This window comes from Urocitellus parryii, chromosome 3 (assembly GCF_045843805.1).
Source record: "Urocitellus parryii isolate mUroPar1 chromosome 3, mUroPar1.hap1, whole genome shotgun sequence".
Taxonomy (NCBI): Eukaryota; Metazoa; Chordata; class Mammalia; order Rodentia; family Sciuridae; genus Urocitellus; species Urocitellus parryii.
This window is the reverse complement of record NC_135533.1, coordinates 124293820-124313450: the sequence shown is the minus strand read 5'-3', so window position 1 is coordinate 124313450 and position 19631 is coordinate 124293820. Positions and strand designations below refer to the sequence as shown.

The following is a 19631-nucleotide window of genomic DNA, read 5'->3' as shown; positions in this document are numbered from 1 at the left end:
TGAAGAAATGATCCCTATGTCTGGAGACTCCGAGGTCAAGATCAGGTGAGGGACAATGGGTGGCTTAGGCCTGTGTATGTGCTTTTTGGTCATTTACTTCACTGGTGGGTGGTGGGTTGTTGGGGCTGCAAGAACCCAGCCTGGACCCAGTGTGGGGGCTGTGTCCCCTGAGATCCTAGGCTGGATCCCACCAGGACACACTGGCTGGGTTCAGAGGAGGGGGCTTGGAAGGTGCTTACGTGATGAGGCTGGTGCTCTGTGAATGTCAGTAGGGCTCTCAGGAAAGGGGTCGGAGGGCAGCCTATGAGGACACAGCAAGAAGGCACCGTCTGGGACCAGGAGGCTGGCCCCTCTCCATGTTCCCTCTCTTCTCCTCCCCGCTTCAAATGAAAGCTTCAACACAGACTTCTGCCCCCAACTGAGCTGGAAGCTGCTCTCTGGGTCCTGGGGCCATCCTCTAAGGGCTGCCTCGCTTAGCCCAGAGACAACTTCCTATCATCAGTCACACAGCTAGTAAGAGTGGGAGTCTTCCCCTGCACGTGGATGACATCTGCATGGGATCTGGGTTCAGGTCCTGCCATCACCTGTCCTTGAGACAGGCACTCCTTCTGAGGCTGGCACCTCCCATGCAGGGCCAGGAACTGGTGCACACTGGACACACACACTCCTACACACCGTGAGCACTGATGCAGGTGGTTTCCCTCCTAACCCAGCAGCTCGACCCCCTGTGCAATCCTGAAGACAGAGCCAGGTGACAGCAGTTACTGAAACTGTTCCTGCCCCTCATGCTTCCTCTACTGCATCTGGATTTCCAGGTCTCTCTAGTCCCCTCTCCTGAGCTCACCTGCAGAATCGTAGAGAGTGCTGGCTGTTGCCTTAGGAGCTTACCTCACGTGCTCTGGCTTTCCTGCGCTAGGGAGGGCTTTCTCTGAGTCCCAGCTTATAAAACAAGAAAGGACAGAAAATCAGGCCGAATGAGTAGCAAAGCACCTGCTCAAGGCTCTGGTGGCCTCCGTGGTGTCTTAGAATCACATCTGCCCCAGTCAGCACAGTTGTGCAAACTGCCAGCAAAGCCCTGTGACCAGGAAGCTAGGTGGAAAGGAAGGGTGGGGCCTGGGGAATTCATTATTAGGTGCCTCCCCCCATCAGCAGCACCTCCTGCCACCTTCCCAGCCCCCATACAGACATTGGCACCAAACTCCATGAAAATCGGCATGCATTTTTTTGCTTCTGTGTCCCCAGCTCCTTAAAACCTGCCTTGCATGCTGTAGGTACACACTAAACATTTCTTGAAAGACTGCGTGTCACATGCTGTAAATGAAGGTAGCTAGAAACCTCCCAGCCGGTGCCCAGTGGGCCCAGCACCGCTGTCCCTCCCAAACAAGGCTGGGAATAAAGAGAGCAAAGGGAGGAACAGCTGTCACGGCTGCTTTGTAACACTTGAGTGCAAGGAGGGCTCTGGGATTGAAACCATTTGTCAACAGGACGATGTTTTCCATTTCCAGTGTGAACACAGTATTATTCAATTCCCCACAGTCCTGGGTCCAGGGAGCCCCTCTAAACGGAGTTTACTTGAAAATGAAATTGCAGCCTCGGAACTGATTTCTCAAAGGATGCGGTTCATTCCGGCATCTTTACTCTCCATTCCGGCTGTTTCCAAGTCACCTAAGAATGGCTTTTTCTAAGTGGAAGGTCCCCTTGGATGGGCTCAGCTAGATAGTTACAGCTTCAGGGCTGTGGATTTGAAAAGCGCCCCTGGCTCTCCATCACGGCTGCTCCAGAGAGCCAGGCTCTGCAGAGGGAGGGCTGCTGGCCAGCAAGCATTCTTTCTCAAGATGGGTCAGAAGGGTCAGCGCAGCTGAGAGAGAACCGGGCTCCCCAGGGGACAGAGTGGGGAACAGCAGGTTTGGTCCCCCATTGATTTTTCCGCTGGCTGCATTTTCCCCTGGTATCTGACCCTCTTCCTGCAGCAAGTGATGGCCCACAGGGGAGACATTTGTTCACGGCATCTGCCGCCTTTGAAGCCAAGCTGCTCCTTGTCGGAATATAAGGAACCGTTTAAAGATGAGTGAGTCCGATGTGGTTTCCAGGGCCTGAGCAGGGCGGGGATTTCTCTCGGAGCCTGCTGTCCCGAGCTCTGGCTTCCCAGAGTTGGCGACAGGTGTGAGGTGTGCGCCTCTGTGGCCAGTGTTAACGCCAAGAGCTGAACACCCTGCTCTTACAGAGGGAGGACTGAGGCCCAGCAGGCTCAGTCAGTCTGTTTGTGGATGCCTAGCAGCAGAAGCCGAATCTGGCTAAGGTAACCCTGGTTGGGGGTGGGGGTGGGGCAAGAAGCAAAGAGCAGATGGTCACAGGGAGGGCAGGACAGCAGCCTCAACAAGGGCTTGGGGTGGGTGACCTGGCACCGCCACACTGCACCCTGCGCTCTCCCTTCTTGGCAAGGCTGGACAGCAAGGACCTGGGAGGGCACAGCACCCAGCTCAGTCTCACTGGCCACACAGAACCTGAGGGTCGAAACTCAGACGCTGTGATTTTAAAGTGGGGTGGGGGAGCCACCAGGAAGTGACCACCCATCGCAGCTCCATGCAACAGCAGAAGGGTCATTCCTCAGAAGGAAGCCACCATCCCGTGCGCTGTTTAGACAGATGCTGGGAAGTTCTGATGTGTGCACCCTGAGTGTCCCACGGGGTCCCGAGGAGGATGGGAACAGGACAACGACGGCCAGTCCGCGGCTGCATGGAGGCCCCAGCGCCCAACCCCACGTAAGAGCCCTTCTAGTGAAGTCCATGTGTGAGCGAACACGTGGTCAAATGCTTTGTCATAGCCACAGTGGAGCCTGGGGTGGGGAAGGCCGTCCCCTTCAGCAGAGCCGTTTCTTTGTAGCTTGCCCATTTTCTGTTAGGGATGCTGTCCAGGCACCTTGTGATAGTTTTTCCTGAACTGCAGACCCAACACACTGGGTGAGTGGAGAGCAGGTGGTTGACACTTGGCCCTGGCCTGTCCCTGACACTGAGGGGCCGCTGGAAATTGAAGGCAGGCTTGTCAGGGCAAGTGGGGTGCCCTGGTGCCTCAGTTTCCCGCTGCACCACAGAACTGCAGCTGATTGGAGAGATGGCAGCTGTGTGTGTGTCCATCATCCTATCTGGAAGCTGGCTCCCTCCTCCCACCTGGCCTCCAGCTCACTTCTGCTTCTCAGAAGTCATCAACCCAGTGGGCGTGTCCTCCGGAGAGGACAGTGGGTGCTGCTGGGAGGAACCAGAGGTGATCCTCAGGAGGCCGTGAGGCATGCACCAGGCCTTGGGGGATCAGGGCCATGATGCCAGAGGTGGAGAAGGGACCCAGAGTAATCCTCTGAACAAATGCAGGTGTGGTCACCCCTCCTGCTCTTCCAGGCACTGTGCTAAGCCTCAGGAACCCCACAGGGACCTGACAAAGTTTCTCATCTCAAGGAGCTTACCCCTCGGCAGCGGGGAAAGTGCAGCATGGGCACCGGGGGTGAAACCTTGAGTCTGGTGTTCAATTTTCAGAATGTCACGACTTCTACGCTGGGTGACAGGATGGAGCCGGCCATGCACTGAGAGCCAAAGGAAGCAGCCATGCAAAGGTGGGGTGAGCTCAGTGGGTCTGTGCAGCAGCCAAAGCCCAGAGCAGCGGCACAGCGAGGGGAGAGACGGAGGAGGAGGGGGAAAGACATAGTGACCCAGGGAAGGACACAGGTCCTCTAACTAAGGTAGGAAGTCAGGGAGACAGTTAAAGATAGAAGTGGCCTCAGGAGCTGTATGTTACAGAAGGACCTCCCTGCTCACAGGAACATCCCCTCCCTGCTCACCTCCCTGCCCTCTCTGGCTTGTGGGGTGAGCAGGGGCAGGGGTGCCACTCCTCACAGTGGGAAGACAGCCATGGACCATGATGGACAGGTCAAGCCACAGAGCCTGCTGGAGAACTGACTGCTTCCAGCCCAGGCAGAGCATGCCCTGCATAACCCCCCGCAGGACTGAGTGACACTTAGCAGCCGTCAGAGCAAACCTCCAGGAGCTTCCAGTCTCCGGCCTCCCATACCAGCACTGGGAACCCGAGGAGCTCCCACTCCCTCCCTGCTGGGCAGCCGCTCCCTGTCCTGCCCTCTTCTCCTACGGTTTCCCAGTCCACTCCCTCCTCGCCCATCCTTTCCAACCCTCTCTGCTCTTCTCCCAGGACCCTGCCCACCACCAGAGGCCTCTGCCTGGGAGTCCACTCTGCATAGCCCTTGCTGCTCCTCCTTGTAATCCAGTTGCACCCAGATCCTTCCAAGGGAGCCCCACATCCTGCTGTGTCAGCTCCTCGCTGTCTTGGGATCCGGGAGGGACTGAGCCAGGGAGGAGAGTGGCCCCCAGTATGCTTCTTCCCCATGTGATGCATTTTATATATTTTAATACAAAAAAAAACCTTTTAAAGATAAAATGCAGACAGTATTGAGAACACGTAAAAAAGCACATGTTGGGCTGGAGATATGGCTCAAGTAGTAGCATGCTCGCCTGGTATGCGTGAGGCATTGGGTTCAATCCTCAGCACCACATAAAAATAAAATAAAAATATTTTTAAAATGTGCATGTTGAAGGATGGAGTTTGGAGGACCCCATCACACTGCCACCACCAGCAGAGCAGGGGTGTCAGACCCTGGATCTCCCAGCTTGCTCCCCTAGGTGTTGGGACATATCGTAGGTCCTCAGGGGGTCTTCCCTCACAAGGCCCCTTCCTAAACCCTGTGGGTGCCTTCCCCTGGTCAACTCCACCCTGGGCAGGTCTCAGCTCCAGTCTGTTTCGGGGAAGCTACTGTCACCTCCTGGCCAGTCTCCCCTAGCTGGGGCATTACGCTGGTCCTCCCTCAGTGGAGTGGGTGGAGGTGCTTGTGTGGGAGTCGAGGTGGGCAGCGCTGGCCGGGGACCTATTGGTCTCAGTCCATCACTCCGCAACCTGCAGAATGAACTTTCCAAGCTCCCTTGCTAACTGGGTTATGGAGGGTGGGGGGGCTGCCATGATTGGGTCCTTTCACCTGGATTACAGCAAGGTACCAAACTTGCCCACTGGGCTATTGGCTCTGTGTAGCCACAGGGAGGCCCTGAGGGAGGGCGAGAGTCGGAGAGTAGAAGGAGGAAGCTGAGGGTGCTCTCTCGGCTGCAGGGTGTCTCTGGAAGAGGCCCTTGTCCTCGATGGCTCCAGCCCCATAGCTCTGCTCTGGGACCCAGCTCCTGCGTTCTCCCCAGACCCATGTGCGACCTTGTCCCTCACCTCTGGAGGCAGAAGTGTCTTCCCCCTTTTCACCTACCACCCCACTAGTCCTTGGAGTGAGTCCCTCCGCAGAGCCTCCTCCCAGGGACAGCTCTTCTGTCTCAGGCACAGTGTGTGTCTCAGGCAGAGGCCCTCTGTACTCTGACTGTGGGGCTGTCCACGGAACCAGGAGGCCCAGGGCAGGGCCAGGGGGCCAGGGCACTCAGGCCTGCCTCTACAGCTTTGCTGGGATGAGACCCTGTCCCATCTTGCTGCTGCTGATTTGGGTACAAGATACTACTCCCTTAAAAACCAAACCAAACTTGATAGTAGTACTTGATACTACTCCCTTAAAAACCAAACCAAACAAAAATCAGTACTTCTTTACCCTACCTGCCCCTGGGGTGTCCTCAGAAGCTTTACCAAACAAGAAGAGGAACGTCCAGGCCCACCCCCTGCTGGCCCAATCTGAGAGAGAGAGGGGAAGGCCACTTTTAAAAAAGCACTGGTATCTCCTTAAAGCCCAGCAGGCCCTCCTGCCATCAGTCAGGGTCGAGCATCTTAAATAAGACAGCAGAGGTTCTGAGTTCAAGTTCCTCCAGAGTACTTATGGTCTGTACCCCCAAGTTCAAAGAGAAGCACTTTCTCAACTCCAAGGGAACCCGAAATTGGAAACATCATTGTAGTCAGGTGCCAAAGAAGGGAACCCAGGGGACCAGGGCAGAGCAGCACCCAGGCTTGATGATCTACCACCACTAGGCAGTCTCCTCACCGTGTCTGTAGCCAAGTAAGCAGTGAGTGGACAGCAGGAGTCTGGGGACTCCTGGGTTGCCCACAGGTGCTGTGGACCACAATGGCTCACTTCCCCGTCTCTCACACAGTGCCTGGCACAAATCCATGTTGGTCAGTGTCCAGTGGCTGGATGCTGGATGAATGGGCACAAAACTGGTTGAGGAAGCCTTCTGTTTCCAAAGAGGAAACTTTCCTTTATCCCTTCAGGGCCTTCTCATCTCAGCAGTTAGCGCTGCCACAGAGACCCGCAGCTCATCAATTACAAACATTAACTGTAAATTACAATTCTGCATAGTTAATTCGGCCTCCTCATTATGTATTTAGTAGAGCTTAGCAGGCATAAAATTCAATAGCAAGCTTTGGAGCAGATCCAGCGTCTGTCTTCTGTGATAATCGGAAAATGCAAAGTTTTAGGAGTGGACCTCGAGAGTGGCTGTGCTGGAGAACCTCCAGGGGGCTCTGCCTTTCACTTGGCTCCTGGAACAGGTTCAAGGCTTCTGGAAGAGCTGATAGCTCCCAAGGATGCGCCTGCACTCCCTTCCAAGAAAGCCGACTCCCGTCTTGAGCAAAAATTAATATTAACCTGACTAGTGGGAGGAAAGAAAATCGTGAGTCTCAGGGAGCTTGGCTCGGGGAGCAATCGCTCACATGTCACGCATTCAACAAATATTTGCTGGGTGCCTCCCATGGATTATGGCAGTGATGAGACCTGAGGAGGCAATGGAAGGGGCCATGTCATGCTGTCAGGGAGCTGGCCTTGGAGAAGGAGGGGGCATGAGGTCCAGCAGGTACAAAGGGGTGCACAGTGTAATGTGTGACATGTAAATGAAAGGGCAGGGTGAGCCTCCAGTGGAGGCAAGGGTCCAGGGTCATGTGAAGAGTGTGTCATGTGTTCATGCAGTGAGGGACCAGCCGAGATGCACTTGGTGTGTTTGAGTAGCACCAGGGCCAGATGGGAGGGGCCGGGGGATGATGAGGAGATGAGGAAGCCCCGTGGAGGTGGAATCCTGTGACCGGATTTGAGAGACACTGGATCTTGGGGCCGGGCTCAGGCTGGCTGCTGCCTGGGCACTGTTAACCATGCACAGCTTCACTGGGGAAGGCAGTGGGCTTTCCCATGGACACACCCCAGTGCGCAGAATGGCATGTGCCGCTCCAGGCCTCCCCTGCCGTTCACTCCCATCTCCCCCAGCCCCCACCCCTCCTGTAGGTGGAAAGCCTGATAAGGCATTTCAGGTGGAAACTTGGTCATTTGGGCCCGTTAGGCTCTGCAGGGTTCTCTGCAAACTTGGCCCAGCTGACAAGGCTCATCGTGGCATAGGGCTGCAGAGGACACCGGGCCCTCGGGTCGTCTCTCTCTGATGGCCTCACATGAAGGAACTGCCAATTGCTTCCTGTGTGCCAGTGTGGTGGGTGCTGAGGCCCACCCTCATGGAGCAACCATGTTCAGTGGTCTCTGTCCACAGTCCAGGCCATCTTACTGTCCACCCATCCTCCTGCTGGACACTGAGATGGAGTTCTGCCTCTGTCCCCTCTCAGCCACCTCAGAAGACTTCCTTGGAGCTGGGCAAACATTTCACTGCATTCTGGGTGGGCTTCTGGGCTCCTCTCTGCTCTTGGCATCCAATTTCTTCTCCACCTGTGCCCTACCTGTGCCATACTCTGCTCAAAAGAGCTGTGGCAGCCATGTCTCCACCTAGTGCTACGTAACAGAGTCCCCCGTGCTTTCTGACTCCAAGCCATACACTGCTTCTCCTGAGTAGAAACTCACTGGGCCACCCCCCCATTGGCACTGTCTTTACCTGGTGCAGCAGCTTGGGGCTGGATGGTAGGGGCCTCTCTCTCCACACAGCCCAGGGTCTTCATGTCATGGTGATGTCACAGCAGTGCCCCTCAAGAGAAGGGTAGCTGCTGCGAGGCTGGGAAGTTCTGCAGGGTCACTTCCACGGTGCTCTTTGGGCCAAAGTGAATCTCAGGGCCAGCTTGGATTCTAGCAGGGGAGAGAGGGTCTCAGCTCTTGATGGGAGGTACAGCAAAGCCACCCCTGAAAGAGGTGGGTAGGGTTTGAGACCCAGCATCTCCCCTTAAGTAGTTACGACAGAGGGAATTCAGGTGGGAGCTAGATCCACAGTAATGACGGGTTTGGCTGTTCCAAGGGGCTGCTGTGCTTTAAAGGGACGCCATTGGCATTGATGTAATTGGCAGTAAAGGAGTCTCTTTCTCCATCTTCCCATTTATTGCCTGCTCCCATGGATTCCTAGGCTTTGCTCCTTTAGAGAGAAGGAAAATGTGTGCTTAGGTTTGCTTTTAAGTCCAGGCTCCAAATCCGAGTGCTTGGCAACACGCAGGCTTCCTAGGCTTTGCTCTCCAGCCGCTGTCCTGAGCCTGGAATTCTGCCTAGTAACTGGGGAGAGCAGGAAAGAAAGAGGAGACTCCTTCTGGCTGCCCAGGCATGCTGGACAGCAGCAGGTCATCTCCTCAGCCAGTCCCCGTCCTTGCTCAACACTCGGAATGGGGGTCGCTGGTGGAGAGTCAAGAGAGCAGCTGGCTTTCTCTGAGGCTCTAGATTTGTGGCCCTTCTTTGTCCCCCCCACCTTATCCATTTCTTTTCTCCTCCCTTCCTGGTGACTTTGAAGCATATGTTCTGTTCCCTTCCCTCAGCTGGATCAAGGGTTTTGCAGTTGCTCGCAATTTGTAGCTCAAACCCACAATCTGTAGCTCTGACACCCCAGAGCACACAGGCCATCAGGATGGACCTGGGGTCTGGGGACAGGACGTGTGCCCACCTTCATCCAATGCACATGAAGCAGAGGAATAAAGCGAGGCCTGGGGCAGACGCCCCGATATCCTGGGGCAGCCCCACTCCGAGGCTCCTTTCTTCCCTTTGTGGCTCTCCTCTCTCTCTGCAGCTAAGGAGGGGAAGTGCCCTCCCCCGGAGTGGGGAGGCCAAGTCCCTCTGGCGTTGAGACTTTCTTACCAGATAAAGCCCAATAGATAAGAGGCTTGGTACATTGAATTTTCGGTGGTCCAAACACTATTGTGACTATTGGGGGAATTTATTTGCTTTTCAGTAAGAGCTTCTTTAAGCCGATTTTGAAAATTTCTTTCAAGAGTCACTGCAATAAGTGCCCATTATTGATTTTAGCAAGGGATGGCTCTTGGACGCTTTCTGGAGTCACATAAGTGTTGAAATTCCTCTTTTTTACTCCAACCCCACCTAAGCTGGGTGGGGGTTCCTGGCCTGCTCTTCTACACAGTCTGGGTTCTAACTCTCCATCCTCTTCCTTCCCTCTTCTCTCCCTCATCTCCTTCTTTCCTTCTTTCTCTTTCATTCCTTGAAATAAATGCCTCCTAGAGACCCAATGTCTTGAACCCCTAGGCCACGGCTGCTCTTATTTGGCAACATGAGGACATAGGGACCCAGGGGCATTCAGGACCCACGTAGCCACGCCCATCTCTTGCTCACCCCTTTGGAGTCCTGGGGACCCAGTTGGGAAATCACACTGCACCGTCCTCAGGACAGGCCTCTTCCACCTCAGTGAAGGAGCTTCTGCAAAGTGTTCCCAGAAAGAGGAAGCCTCTGAGATAGAGGTGTGGAGGAACCCACGGCCACTGGAGTTCCCAACCAGAGACAGCAAGTGGAGCTGCCGTCTGAGCCACATCGGGGCCGAAAGAGCTGTTATCCAGAGATTCCATAGAAAAGCACAGGTTCCCAGCCTCTCTGGAACCATCTTTCTCTACCCCGCACTGAGAAGGCAGCCGTCGCAGGCACGCAGCAAGGCTTCCGCTCAGAGGGAACAGAGCAGGCCGTGGGCACCGGTCGCCCTCTCCGCTCACCTCTCCACAGTGCCCGATTCCCTAGTAGCTCCCCTCCCTGTAATTTGATACGTCCCACATGCTCTAAAAGATGAAGTTAAGGCTGGCTGGCCACTGAGGAGGGGATAGAGCCACACCTGTGCAGAGAACTAAATAAACAGGGTATGAAGTCTGTACCCCCTGTTCCCAGTCAGCCAGTTCAGGCTTGAGCCTCCCAGGCACCGGCCCGTCTCTGCCAGGTCGGCCTTGGGTGGCCTCTTCCCACACATGCCTCTGGGCTCCCTGTGACCCAGGACGTCTCCTCCGTCTCTCTGAGGTCTCCGCTGCCTGAGAGTCTGATGTCAATGTTCTAAATAAGCACACGTCCCCGTCCCCCTTGACCCAGGGGCTCGTCCTGATATCACTCTGCCTGTAATTCTGCCCAGCTCTTAGGCGGCTGGAGTTTTCCTCCAACTGCAAACTTTTTTATTATTATTATTATTATTTTATTCTGAAACAGAAATTGAGCTCAGTTGGCTCACAAGAGTGCTGAGAGCCCCAGGGGGGGACCACAGCATGTTTCAAACAGGGACGTGCAGAGTTATTGCCCTCAATTCTGTGATGCAAAGCCATCCCTGGCTGCAGAGTCAGGAGTCTCTGCTCCAACACTGGTGTGAACTGGGAGTCTCGGCAGCCATGCACCCTGCGGATTTTCAGTGGGGTTTGGAATGACGCATGCATGGAGCCTGGGCCTGTGCCTGGAACATAGTGAATCTCATTAACAGTAGGGTCTTCTTTCCATTCTGTATGCACTTTAGCAAAACCCCTTGAAAGGCCAGGCACAGTGGTATACACCTGTAGTTCTAGCGGCTCAGGAGGCTGAGGCAGGAGGATCGTGAGTTCAAAGCCAGCCTCAGCATCTTAGCAAGGCCATAAGCAACTCAGTGAGACCCTGTCTCTAAGTAAAATATTTTAAAGGGCTGTGGATGTGGGTCAGTGGTAAAGCACCCCTGGGTTCAATCCTTGGTTCAAAAATAAAAACCCCACCTTGGGCAGGTAACCTCATCGCTCATGAAGATCATACCTCCCAGTCCTTCAGCACCAGGGAAAACATTGCTTCCTCTTTGTTCTGAGTCAAGCCGTCGTTCCCAGCCTTGGCTGAGCTGCAGGAGCTGTGGCTGCAGCAGGTGGAGTCCTGTCCCCTGCAGGCTGCTCCCCTTCCTGTGGTGGGAACACCGGTGTTCCAGTGGGGGTGATGCCGCTGAGCCTCAGAAAGATTTGAGAGCTTTGGTGATGGTCACAAAAGAATATGCTGCAGGAGATGCAGCCAGGTGTAGGCGGGAGCCCTGGAGACTCTGCAGCCTGGCATCAGGACAGGCCTCCTGGGGGCCTCCGCAGACCGAGCCCATGGGTAGTTGGAGTTTTGTCATGTGCTGTCCCAAGGAGGGCCAAGCCATTGCTGGCAGGAGTCCACCAAGTAGCCGGGCAGCGGTGGCACCTCCAGCAGGCCTAGCCAGCAGGACCCTCCTCCATGGCAGGTGGGGAGGTCCCCGGTGTCCTCACTAGGAGAACAAGATTAAGCCCTGGAAACCCAGGAGTGCCTGTGGCCAGGGAGGAGGACGCCCTGGAGGTCATCGGGCAGCATAGATGCCAGAGCCTCTGGTTCCTGGAGCAAGAGCTCATCTCCCAGTTTGGAAACACTCCAGACCCCAGATCCTTCATTGTCCAAGACCAGAGGTTCACTCCTGAGATTTGCAGCCCAACTGGATTGTCCAGACCTTGGGTTTATTTTCCCTTCCAGAGGGATCCTGGTGTTTCATTAATCACGATTCTCCGGGCCCCACCTCAGGCTCAGAGAACTCATGGAGGATCCACCTGTCCCAGAGCTTGGGCTGGTGCATCCGTTACCTCCAGCTCAGCCACGGACTGTGCCAAGTGCATGTAGCCCTCAGCCTGGAGCAAGCCCTGAAGACTCCGCAGGTGCGTTTGTGGCTGATTCTCACCCTGGCAAAGGGAAAGGCGGCCCGCCTCCACCCAGCACCAGCGCACGCTCACGGGGCCACTGCTGAGTGCATCTGGTATGTCTTCCTTAATGTGCACTGGAAAACCCCCTTGATTTTGCCTGCAAACAGGTGGCCTACCCTCTAGATGCCAGCCTGAGATGGTGCCGACGGCTGACCCACTGCTTAGGCAATCCTGGTCTGAACCTCAAGGCTCCACAGGACCCTGGCCAAGTGGCCAGGGACACTGGGACACCCCTCCTTCTTGGTTCTCCTCAGTTCTGGTGATTAAACAGCTGTGGACAGTGCAGCCACCTTCCTTCTCCAGCCGATGGCGAAGACCAGCAGGTTCCCCCGAAGGTCCAGACCATGTGTGCTTCAGGATATGAAGGCGATGCCGGTCTCACACCTGCCTCCATGTCACCAACACAGCCACAGACAGAATGCAAGCTGTCCCACAGGGCTTTGCACCAATAAAGCGTGACTTGCCAAAGTAGCCAGCTGCTGTTTGGTCCAAGGACACAGTTGGCTGTTCCCTGTCTTGAGAAGGTCCTTTGGTGCCTGGGAGGTCGTGTCTGGCCACAGAGGCTGGTGCCAAAGAGCACTGCGCTAGGGAGCAGGAGACACAGTGCTCCGTGTTGATGCTGCCACTCAGGTCAGAGGAAGCCATGTTCCCTTTCCAGGCCTAAATTTCATCATCTGAGAAAGTCTGGACTGTCACTGGCTCTGAAGTATGCTAGGTGAGCTTGCTGAACACCTGTCTGGGCCCCCTGCCCCCGGAAGCACAGTATAGTCGGAATTCTTAAGTTCAGACACAGGGACCCTCCAGCTAAGGAGGCCTTCTGAGCACAAGAGGCTTCACTGAAGTACACTAGGCGATTCAGACAACCCTGGGAGACTGGGAGAGGTGCCGAATTGAAGGTATTAACCTCCTAGCCAGAGCCAGGGCAGCAGGGATAATAGAGACCATGAAAAAGTGACCAGGCTCTGCAGACACCAGCACCAGCGTGCCGCAGCCCGGCTAGGCAAAATAACCGGGAGGTGACAAGCAACTTGAAGGTTGAAGCGGGAACTGCTTTATCGTAGGAAAAAACTGAGCGGGAACTCAAGGTAGCAGGCACCCAAGGTAGCAGAGGTATATATACCTAACTGATTATACACAGCTTGACTCAATTAGCATCATCCAGTTATAGCAATCAGCCAATAAGGAATCTCCACCAACTTAATGGCTCAGTGGCGTTGCTTCACAAACCACTCCTCCTGGCAAACTGCCAGGCGCCATCTTGACTTGATCTGCAGTCCCCAACACCAGTGGCTGAGAGTATGAGGGCCAGGGTGCCAGGAGCACCCACAGTCGCCCTGAAGAACCCGGAACTCAGCTCTCCAGGGAATGCCAGCCCCCTCCACTGCTGATGTCTCTTGACCCCTTTTATCCCTGAGCCCCGGATGAGTGGGACCTGCCTGGTGGACCCTGCTATGAGCCTCCTTCTGGCTGCAGGGGAGCCTGGGAGTGGGACGAACTTCTTAGTCCCTAAGGAGAGAGGAAGGGACCAGCTAGGAAAGAGGGCAGGGGTTGGAGGCGATATTGCATCTGCTGCATGTTTGACACTAATATAAGGGGCCTGCTTAGTTCAAGGCCACACGAATGCATACAGCCAGCCCAGGCCCACTGGCTTATCTCTTCATCAGGAGCCTCCTTGAGACCCAGGCTGATGCTAGCTCCATGTTCAACACCCCAATCCCAGACCCATAATGTGTGGCTGCTGCTCCATCCTGGCCACCCACTCCCAAGCTGGAGGTGGTGGCCTGTGCCAGGTGCCCCACCAAACCTTGGCCTCTTCTTTATCTGTAGAGTCTAAGATTGCCTTGGAGGGGTAAGGGAGAGGGTCTTTGAAGGAAGTCAGCCTGACGCCACTCCCCTCTGCTCCCTTCCAGAAGCAGCAGTCTGTTCAGCGAGGTTGTGCAGATGAACTTTGAGATCGCCAGCTTCAGCAGCCTCTCGGGGACTCAGCCCATCACGTGGCAGGTGGAATACCCGCGGAAGGGGACCACCGACATCACCGTATCCGAGATCTTCATCAGCCAGAAGGACCTAGTGGGCATCGTGCCGCTGGCCATGGTAAGATGTGCTGCCCTGGCCGCCCCCACCTCAAGGCGTGCATTGTTGCAACCCCAGGGGTGCTGACCCCCCAGCCTCCCACCTCCCTCCAGCCGGGAGAAGCCACTATTGACTCGGTGAGCTCAGCCTGGCTATGGGTCCTCGTGGTGCCTGCCACGCCCAGGCCACATTCATCCTTACCTACTTACCTCTTCTTTAAGTCCATTTCCTTTCTTCTGTTTCTTTTCTATTAAGAAGCTTTGTGGGCCATGCTGCGAACCTATTGGGGTGGGCTAGGTTATGCTGTGGCAACAAGTGACTTTGAAGTCCTGGGGACCTGAGTCAGCAAATGTCATTCTTGGTTATATTGCGTGCCTGGAAGCTCAGGGAGCTCTGGACCGTGCAGTCCTTGAGGGACCCTCTAGCTCTTCCTGATCCCTACTCCATGCATGAGAGACATGTTGGCTACACTCCTTCAGTGCCCCAGACTGAAGGAGCCTGATCGGCAGGGGCTCCAAGAGGCTCCGGGTGGGCTGCAATTCAATCTGAGGTGCACCATGCAGACAATGCTCAGTGCTGTGCCTCGCCCTGCCGTCCTCTAGTGCCCAGTCATGCTTAGCAGCCTGCACTGGCGAGAGGCGGCCAGCACACAGCCTGTTTGCTTGACTGCATTCAGGATGACCAGGAATGGGTGGATCAAGGTTCTTTGGGTATCAAGGGCTGCAAACCCAACCCAACTTAGACTTGGCTCACAGAACTTCCAGGTCTAGAAAGTGTTTCTCGGACTTGAATGTGCTTGCACACGTGACTTAGGAGGTCTGGGTTGGGATTAAGAACTTCATAGGTCATGCCAGTAGTGCCGCTGCAGGCCACACGGGTGCTCAAACCCCAGAGCCCTGACAATATCGTCAAGGAGGGCTGTGTCTTCTCTTCCTCCCTCAGCTCTGTGACTCTCTGTTAGAGCCCCGAGGTGGCCCTGACAGTGCCATTCTGGCACTTTCATAGTATTACATCCAGTAAGAAAAAAATAAATCCTTGTTGCCAATCACACATGTACATCCTTGGGCTGGCTCTGATGAGGATCATAATTGATTGCCGTGCACCAGCCTGAAGCCAAACACTGAAGGCTCGAGACTCAGTGCTCTGCTTGGCCAGGCCTGGGGAACCTGATCACCCTGAGAGCTGGTGGGTGTGGGGTATCAAGGGAAAATCTGGCTTTCACTGAGAGGTGGGGAATGGACAATGATGCCAGATGTCTACCAGAAGGCACATCTGTCAGGAGGATCTGTGAACACTGAGGTTGGAGAATGATCCCTCTTGGCTTATCATATCCACTGTAACCGTGGGCCACACGCACTCTACTGCCTACACCCCTCATGAGATAGCAGCGGTTTCAACTCTTCTAATGTCTGCATTTCAAAAGGTTGTGTACAGTTCCTTCCTCTGCCTAGCGTTGCTTCTTGGCCTACCACTCTACAATATCTACTCCGGACCCTCCAAAGAAAGGGTTTGCAGACTAACACCCACACCAGTCGCAGTTAGGGTGTCAGTGCTCCATTCCTGCCTATTTGCAAAAGATAAGACACTCAAGTATGTTGAAAAAGCAAAATCATTATAAAGATATAGGATGTTATTATGGCCTGCCTTCAAAACAAGAATGCTCGTTGAGGTGAGATATTAGTATAATGGTCATTGTGTCTTGTACTGCCTGTAAGGCACGACAAAATAACTACTAATGTGGCACCTGGAACCCTTTTGACTGCAAGCTACTGAAGGTGAATTCAGACTGGCTTCATCTCTGAGGGCCCTGGTGGGCAGGCAGCTCTGCAGGATCAACGTGGACCTCAAGTCTAAATACTGGACAGAGAGTCCAGGTGACATCCCCATCTTGCTTCCCTGGGATCCGCAACTGTGCAATGCAGCTTGGGACGCCAGGGCAGTGCCAATCAGGGACAGCCTATGGGGCAGCCTAGGGACCTCTCTTGTTTTTCTGTAATTTCTGAGCATTCAGGGCTGACAAAAGCATTCTGGGGCTTCCATTCTTTGATATATGAAAAGAGTGATTACATCTCAAAGGAATTTTTTTTTAAGATTGAGCATTAATATATTTATAACCAGTCAAAAACTAACGTTCATTGGAAGTAACTAGCAATGATGGTGAAAAGTTTCTCACTAGAAGATGAGAAATTAAAAAAAAAAAAAAAAAAACCTGCCAGAGAAACTAACTCTTGACTTGCGCATATGCAGCCAGAGAGAGAGCCAGCCTGGTCTTGGAAAAACTCAAGTGAATTTCCCAGTGTGTTGCTCATTTTAAAGAAAATAGGCTAGAGCAAGCTACAATGAAGGCATTCTCCCTGGAAAACCAGGCTGCTCAGGCCTCCTCCTCTGTCCAGGCAGAGAGCAGCTGGGGAGGGACCACCCAAGCCTCCCTTCCGCTGGGCTGCAGCTCTCATGCCCACTGAGTCAGAGCTGGAAAAAGGGTGTCCCTGTCCTGCAGAGCCCTGTCTGTGCAGGCAAGAGACCTGCATGGCACCGCCAGGCCCTTGGTGCTTCTTTAGTGAAGAACCATGACACCCTCAGTCACTGGGGCCGTCCTTGGCCACTTGTGAACACAGGGTCTGGATGGGAGGCTGGGACGTCCCGGGTCTGCCTGGGCAGCACCCTCTTCAGGAAGGAGTGCGTGGGCCTTTGGGTCTTCCATGTAAGACCATTTGCATGGTGAGTGGAGCCTGCGGGGCTCAGAACACATCCTGTGTGGTCACTTCTGTGTGTTCTGAGGAGGGGCCATAGTCTCCTTGAGAAGAAAACCATCGGCCCTCAGTGGGCCTCACCCAGCTCTTCCCTGGGCCAGGCACAGGTTGTCCTGAAGGGTGAGCAGGAGGGACCCTGTTGTGCCCAGGGCAGCAAGCACTCTGGTGGCCTGACAGGGACAAATAAGGAGACATTTCACAAGGCACCATCAGAAAGTGACTGGCGGCTGCTGGAGGGGGAAGAGGCAGGACAGGGGTGGTTATTGCGGGTTTCCAGCTGCGTGGTCCTGAAGAGTTTCTCCTCCTAGTTTATTCAATTTCTTAAAACTTAAACCTAAGTTTTGGGCCTAGCCTGGGGGTGCTGCACTCCTCATTTAGACGGTGTAGGAAGAGATCCTCTCGCCCAGGACTGATGTAACTGGACTGAATTTCCCAGGACGTGGGGGGTTTGCTGGGCATTTTGAAGAGTTTCACTTTTCATCATAAAGAGTAGAAGAAGAAGTCACCTTCTTTACCCAGAAGCACGTGGGAACCAGGGACTTTCCTCACAAGAGCTTTTGAAATTCCTAGGACATATCCTTCACTCTCGGCATAAAATGAAATAAAAATAAGATAAAATAAAAATGTCCATCACTAGCACTGTGGAAAGGAGACGGCTCCTTGTTCTTGAGTCTGCAGAATGGTGATTTGAACGCTCACCTCTCGGGTGGCCTGGAGACTCTCGGGGATGAGCGAGATCCTCAGAGCCCTGTGTGCAGCAAGAACAGAGCCCGCAGGGTGGCCTGCCCTGGGATTCCCTCTATGGCCTGCTGTGTCCAGGGGCATGGCCTTTGTGGGCAGCTCCACCTCCTGCCCTCCCCTGCAGCTGGAGGGGCAGCGATGTGGTCCTCTGTGGATTTCCTGTCCCTGGCTCCAGGGCCCTTACCCTCCCCTTGCACTAGACCTGGGACAATGGCTGGTGATGCACCATGCCTGGCTGTCCTTGGACCTTGCTGCAAGTGTCCATGGTCCTCATCACCTGCCCTCCAGTTACACCCTGTGAGGAAGCTCGTTCTCAGCCAGGACCTGAGTGGCACCTAGCAGGTAGGTGCCTCCTGGATCACTACTTCCCTCCTCAGGCCATGTGCGGTGATCACCCTGGTGCAGCCATGATCAGGCCCCACTCCTGGGTCACCTTTCTTCCCTCTGTCTACACCTATGATTGAAGGGAGAGGTTAAGGAACCCTACTGGGACATATTGATCCTGGGAATGTATTTTCCACCAAGGGACATCCATGGTTACTTTCCTGCCTCAGAGACCCAGGAGAACAGGAGCCAAGCTTGGCTCTGCAGGCCTGGGGCTCTGCAGGGATGCATTAGATCCACCCATCAATCTGCAGATGACGGAAGGCTGAGCTGCTTGGGTGTGTCGGGGACTGTGTTGCAACACCCTGAGTTCTCAAAGGCAAAGGGAGATGCTCCCCAGAACTCCAGGCAGATGTCCTCTGACAGGATGGGAGAGCACTGTTTTTATAGGGACAATGGGGAAATGATGTTTCAAGAATTTTCAAGAAGATCCAACCCTCATCTCCACTTTACTTTTGCAATTTGGAAATGTTGCCTATGAACCCCTCAGAGCCAGCTGAAGGAGGGCTTGGAAGCTCTAAAGCAATTGGAAGATGTTTGCTAAGATAAAAAATAAATCTACAGGAAAATAAGTGTTTCTGTGTCAGAGCTGGAGGTTTACTTTGGAATTAAATTGAAAAATGTTCTTTCCCTTCAACTAACTGGCCCAGAATTTTGCCTAAAAAGCAAACTGTGATGCATGGGAGGCTGTTTTAGTGGGTAGTGATGTTTGCAGGGTTACCAATGGATCATGCAAGAAATGAGAGCTTACCCTGCCCCCCCACCACACAGCCACGCTCCCCAGTGATCATTGCGGATATTCGGATGGTGACCACCCGCATCTGAACCCTGGTCCCCTCCAGGAAAGGGAGTTTGGAGTGACAGGCAGGTCTTCCCAAGCTCCCAGTCCCGCGGTGCTGCACAGCTCACCCAGAAAGTAGACTGCGCTCCAGTTTGGAAGATTATAGAACTTTATTGGAGATGATTGAGAAATGGAGATGGAGAACACAGAGACAAACAAAAACTAAAGAAACTCGTGGCCATCCAACATGGAGAGAGCCATGGGAGAGCAGGCAAGTGCACAGGAAGGACTGAAGGTCAGCCAGCTCCTCCCCACCCTCCACTCCTCCAGAGCCCATAGGGTGCCAGGGGAGCCACATGGGCTGCCACCGGCCATACTCACCCTTCTAGAAACTGACAAAAACTTCTGATTCTCTCACCCAGTCTTTCTTTTTTAAATGAGTTTTTTTTTTAATTAGAGCATTATAGTTACACATAAATACCAGGGTTCTTTTTGATGTAATTATATAAGCATGAAATATAATCTGCTCACATTCAGCCCCAGTACTTCCCCTCTCTCCTCCTCCTCTCCTCTATCATTTCCTTTCCTCTACTCTACCGATCTTTCTCCTATTTAGTTATAGTTTCTTTTTAAAAAATAGTGTTTTATGAAGATACATAAAGGTGAAACTCACAGGAGTATATTCATATATGTACATACTTCACAACTGGTGCTGGGGAAACTGGAAGTCCATACGGGGAAGAACAAAGGTAGATTCTGATCTCTCACCCTGCACAAAGGTGAAATCCAAGTGGATCAGAGACCTAGGATTCAGCCCAGACACTCTGCAACCGCTAGAAGATGTTAGCCAAACGCTCAGAGTGGCAGAGTGTCTGGGCTGATTCCTAGGTCTCTGATCCACTTGGATCTCACTTTTGTGCAGGGTGAAGGATCGGAATCTACCTTCATTCTTCCCCATATGGACTTCCAGTTTCCCCAGCACCAATTGTCAAAAAGGCCATCTTTTCTCTAACAAGCACCTTAGAGAACCATCAGATGAGTGT

The 19631-nt window shown here is 53.9% G+C and overlaps 1 protein-coding gene across 1 annotated transcript in view; it reads left to right on the top strand.

The window, feature by feature from the left end:
• Nucleotides 1-19631, top strand: part of Tmem132c (transmembrane protein 132C) — a 190287-nt gene that overhangs the window by 128533 nt on the left and 42123 nt on the right. Inside the window, exon 5 of the mRNA XM_077796454.1 lies at nt 13770-13953. Within this exon, the coding sequence (XP_077652580.1) occupies nt 13770-13953 (184 nt within the window). The remainder of the gene's footprint in view (nt 1-13769; nt 13954-19631) is intronic.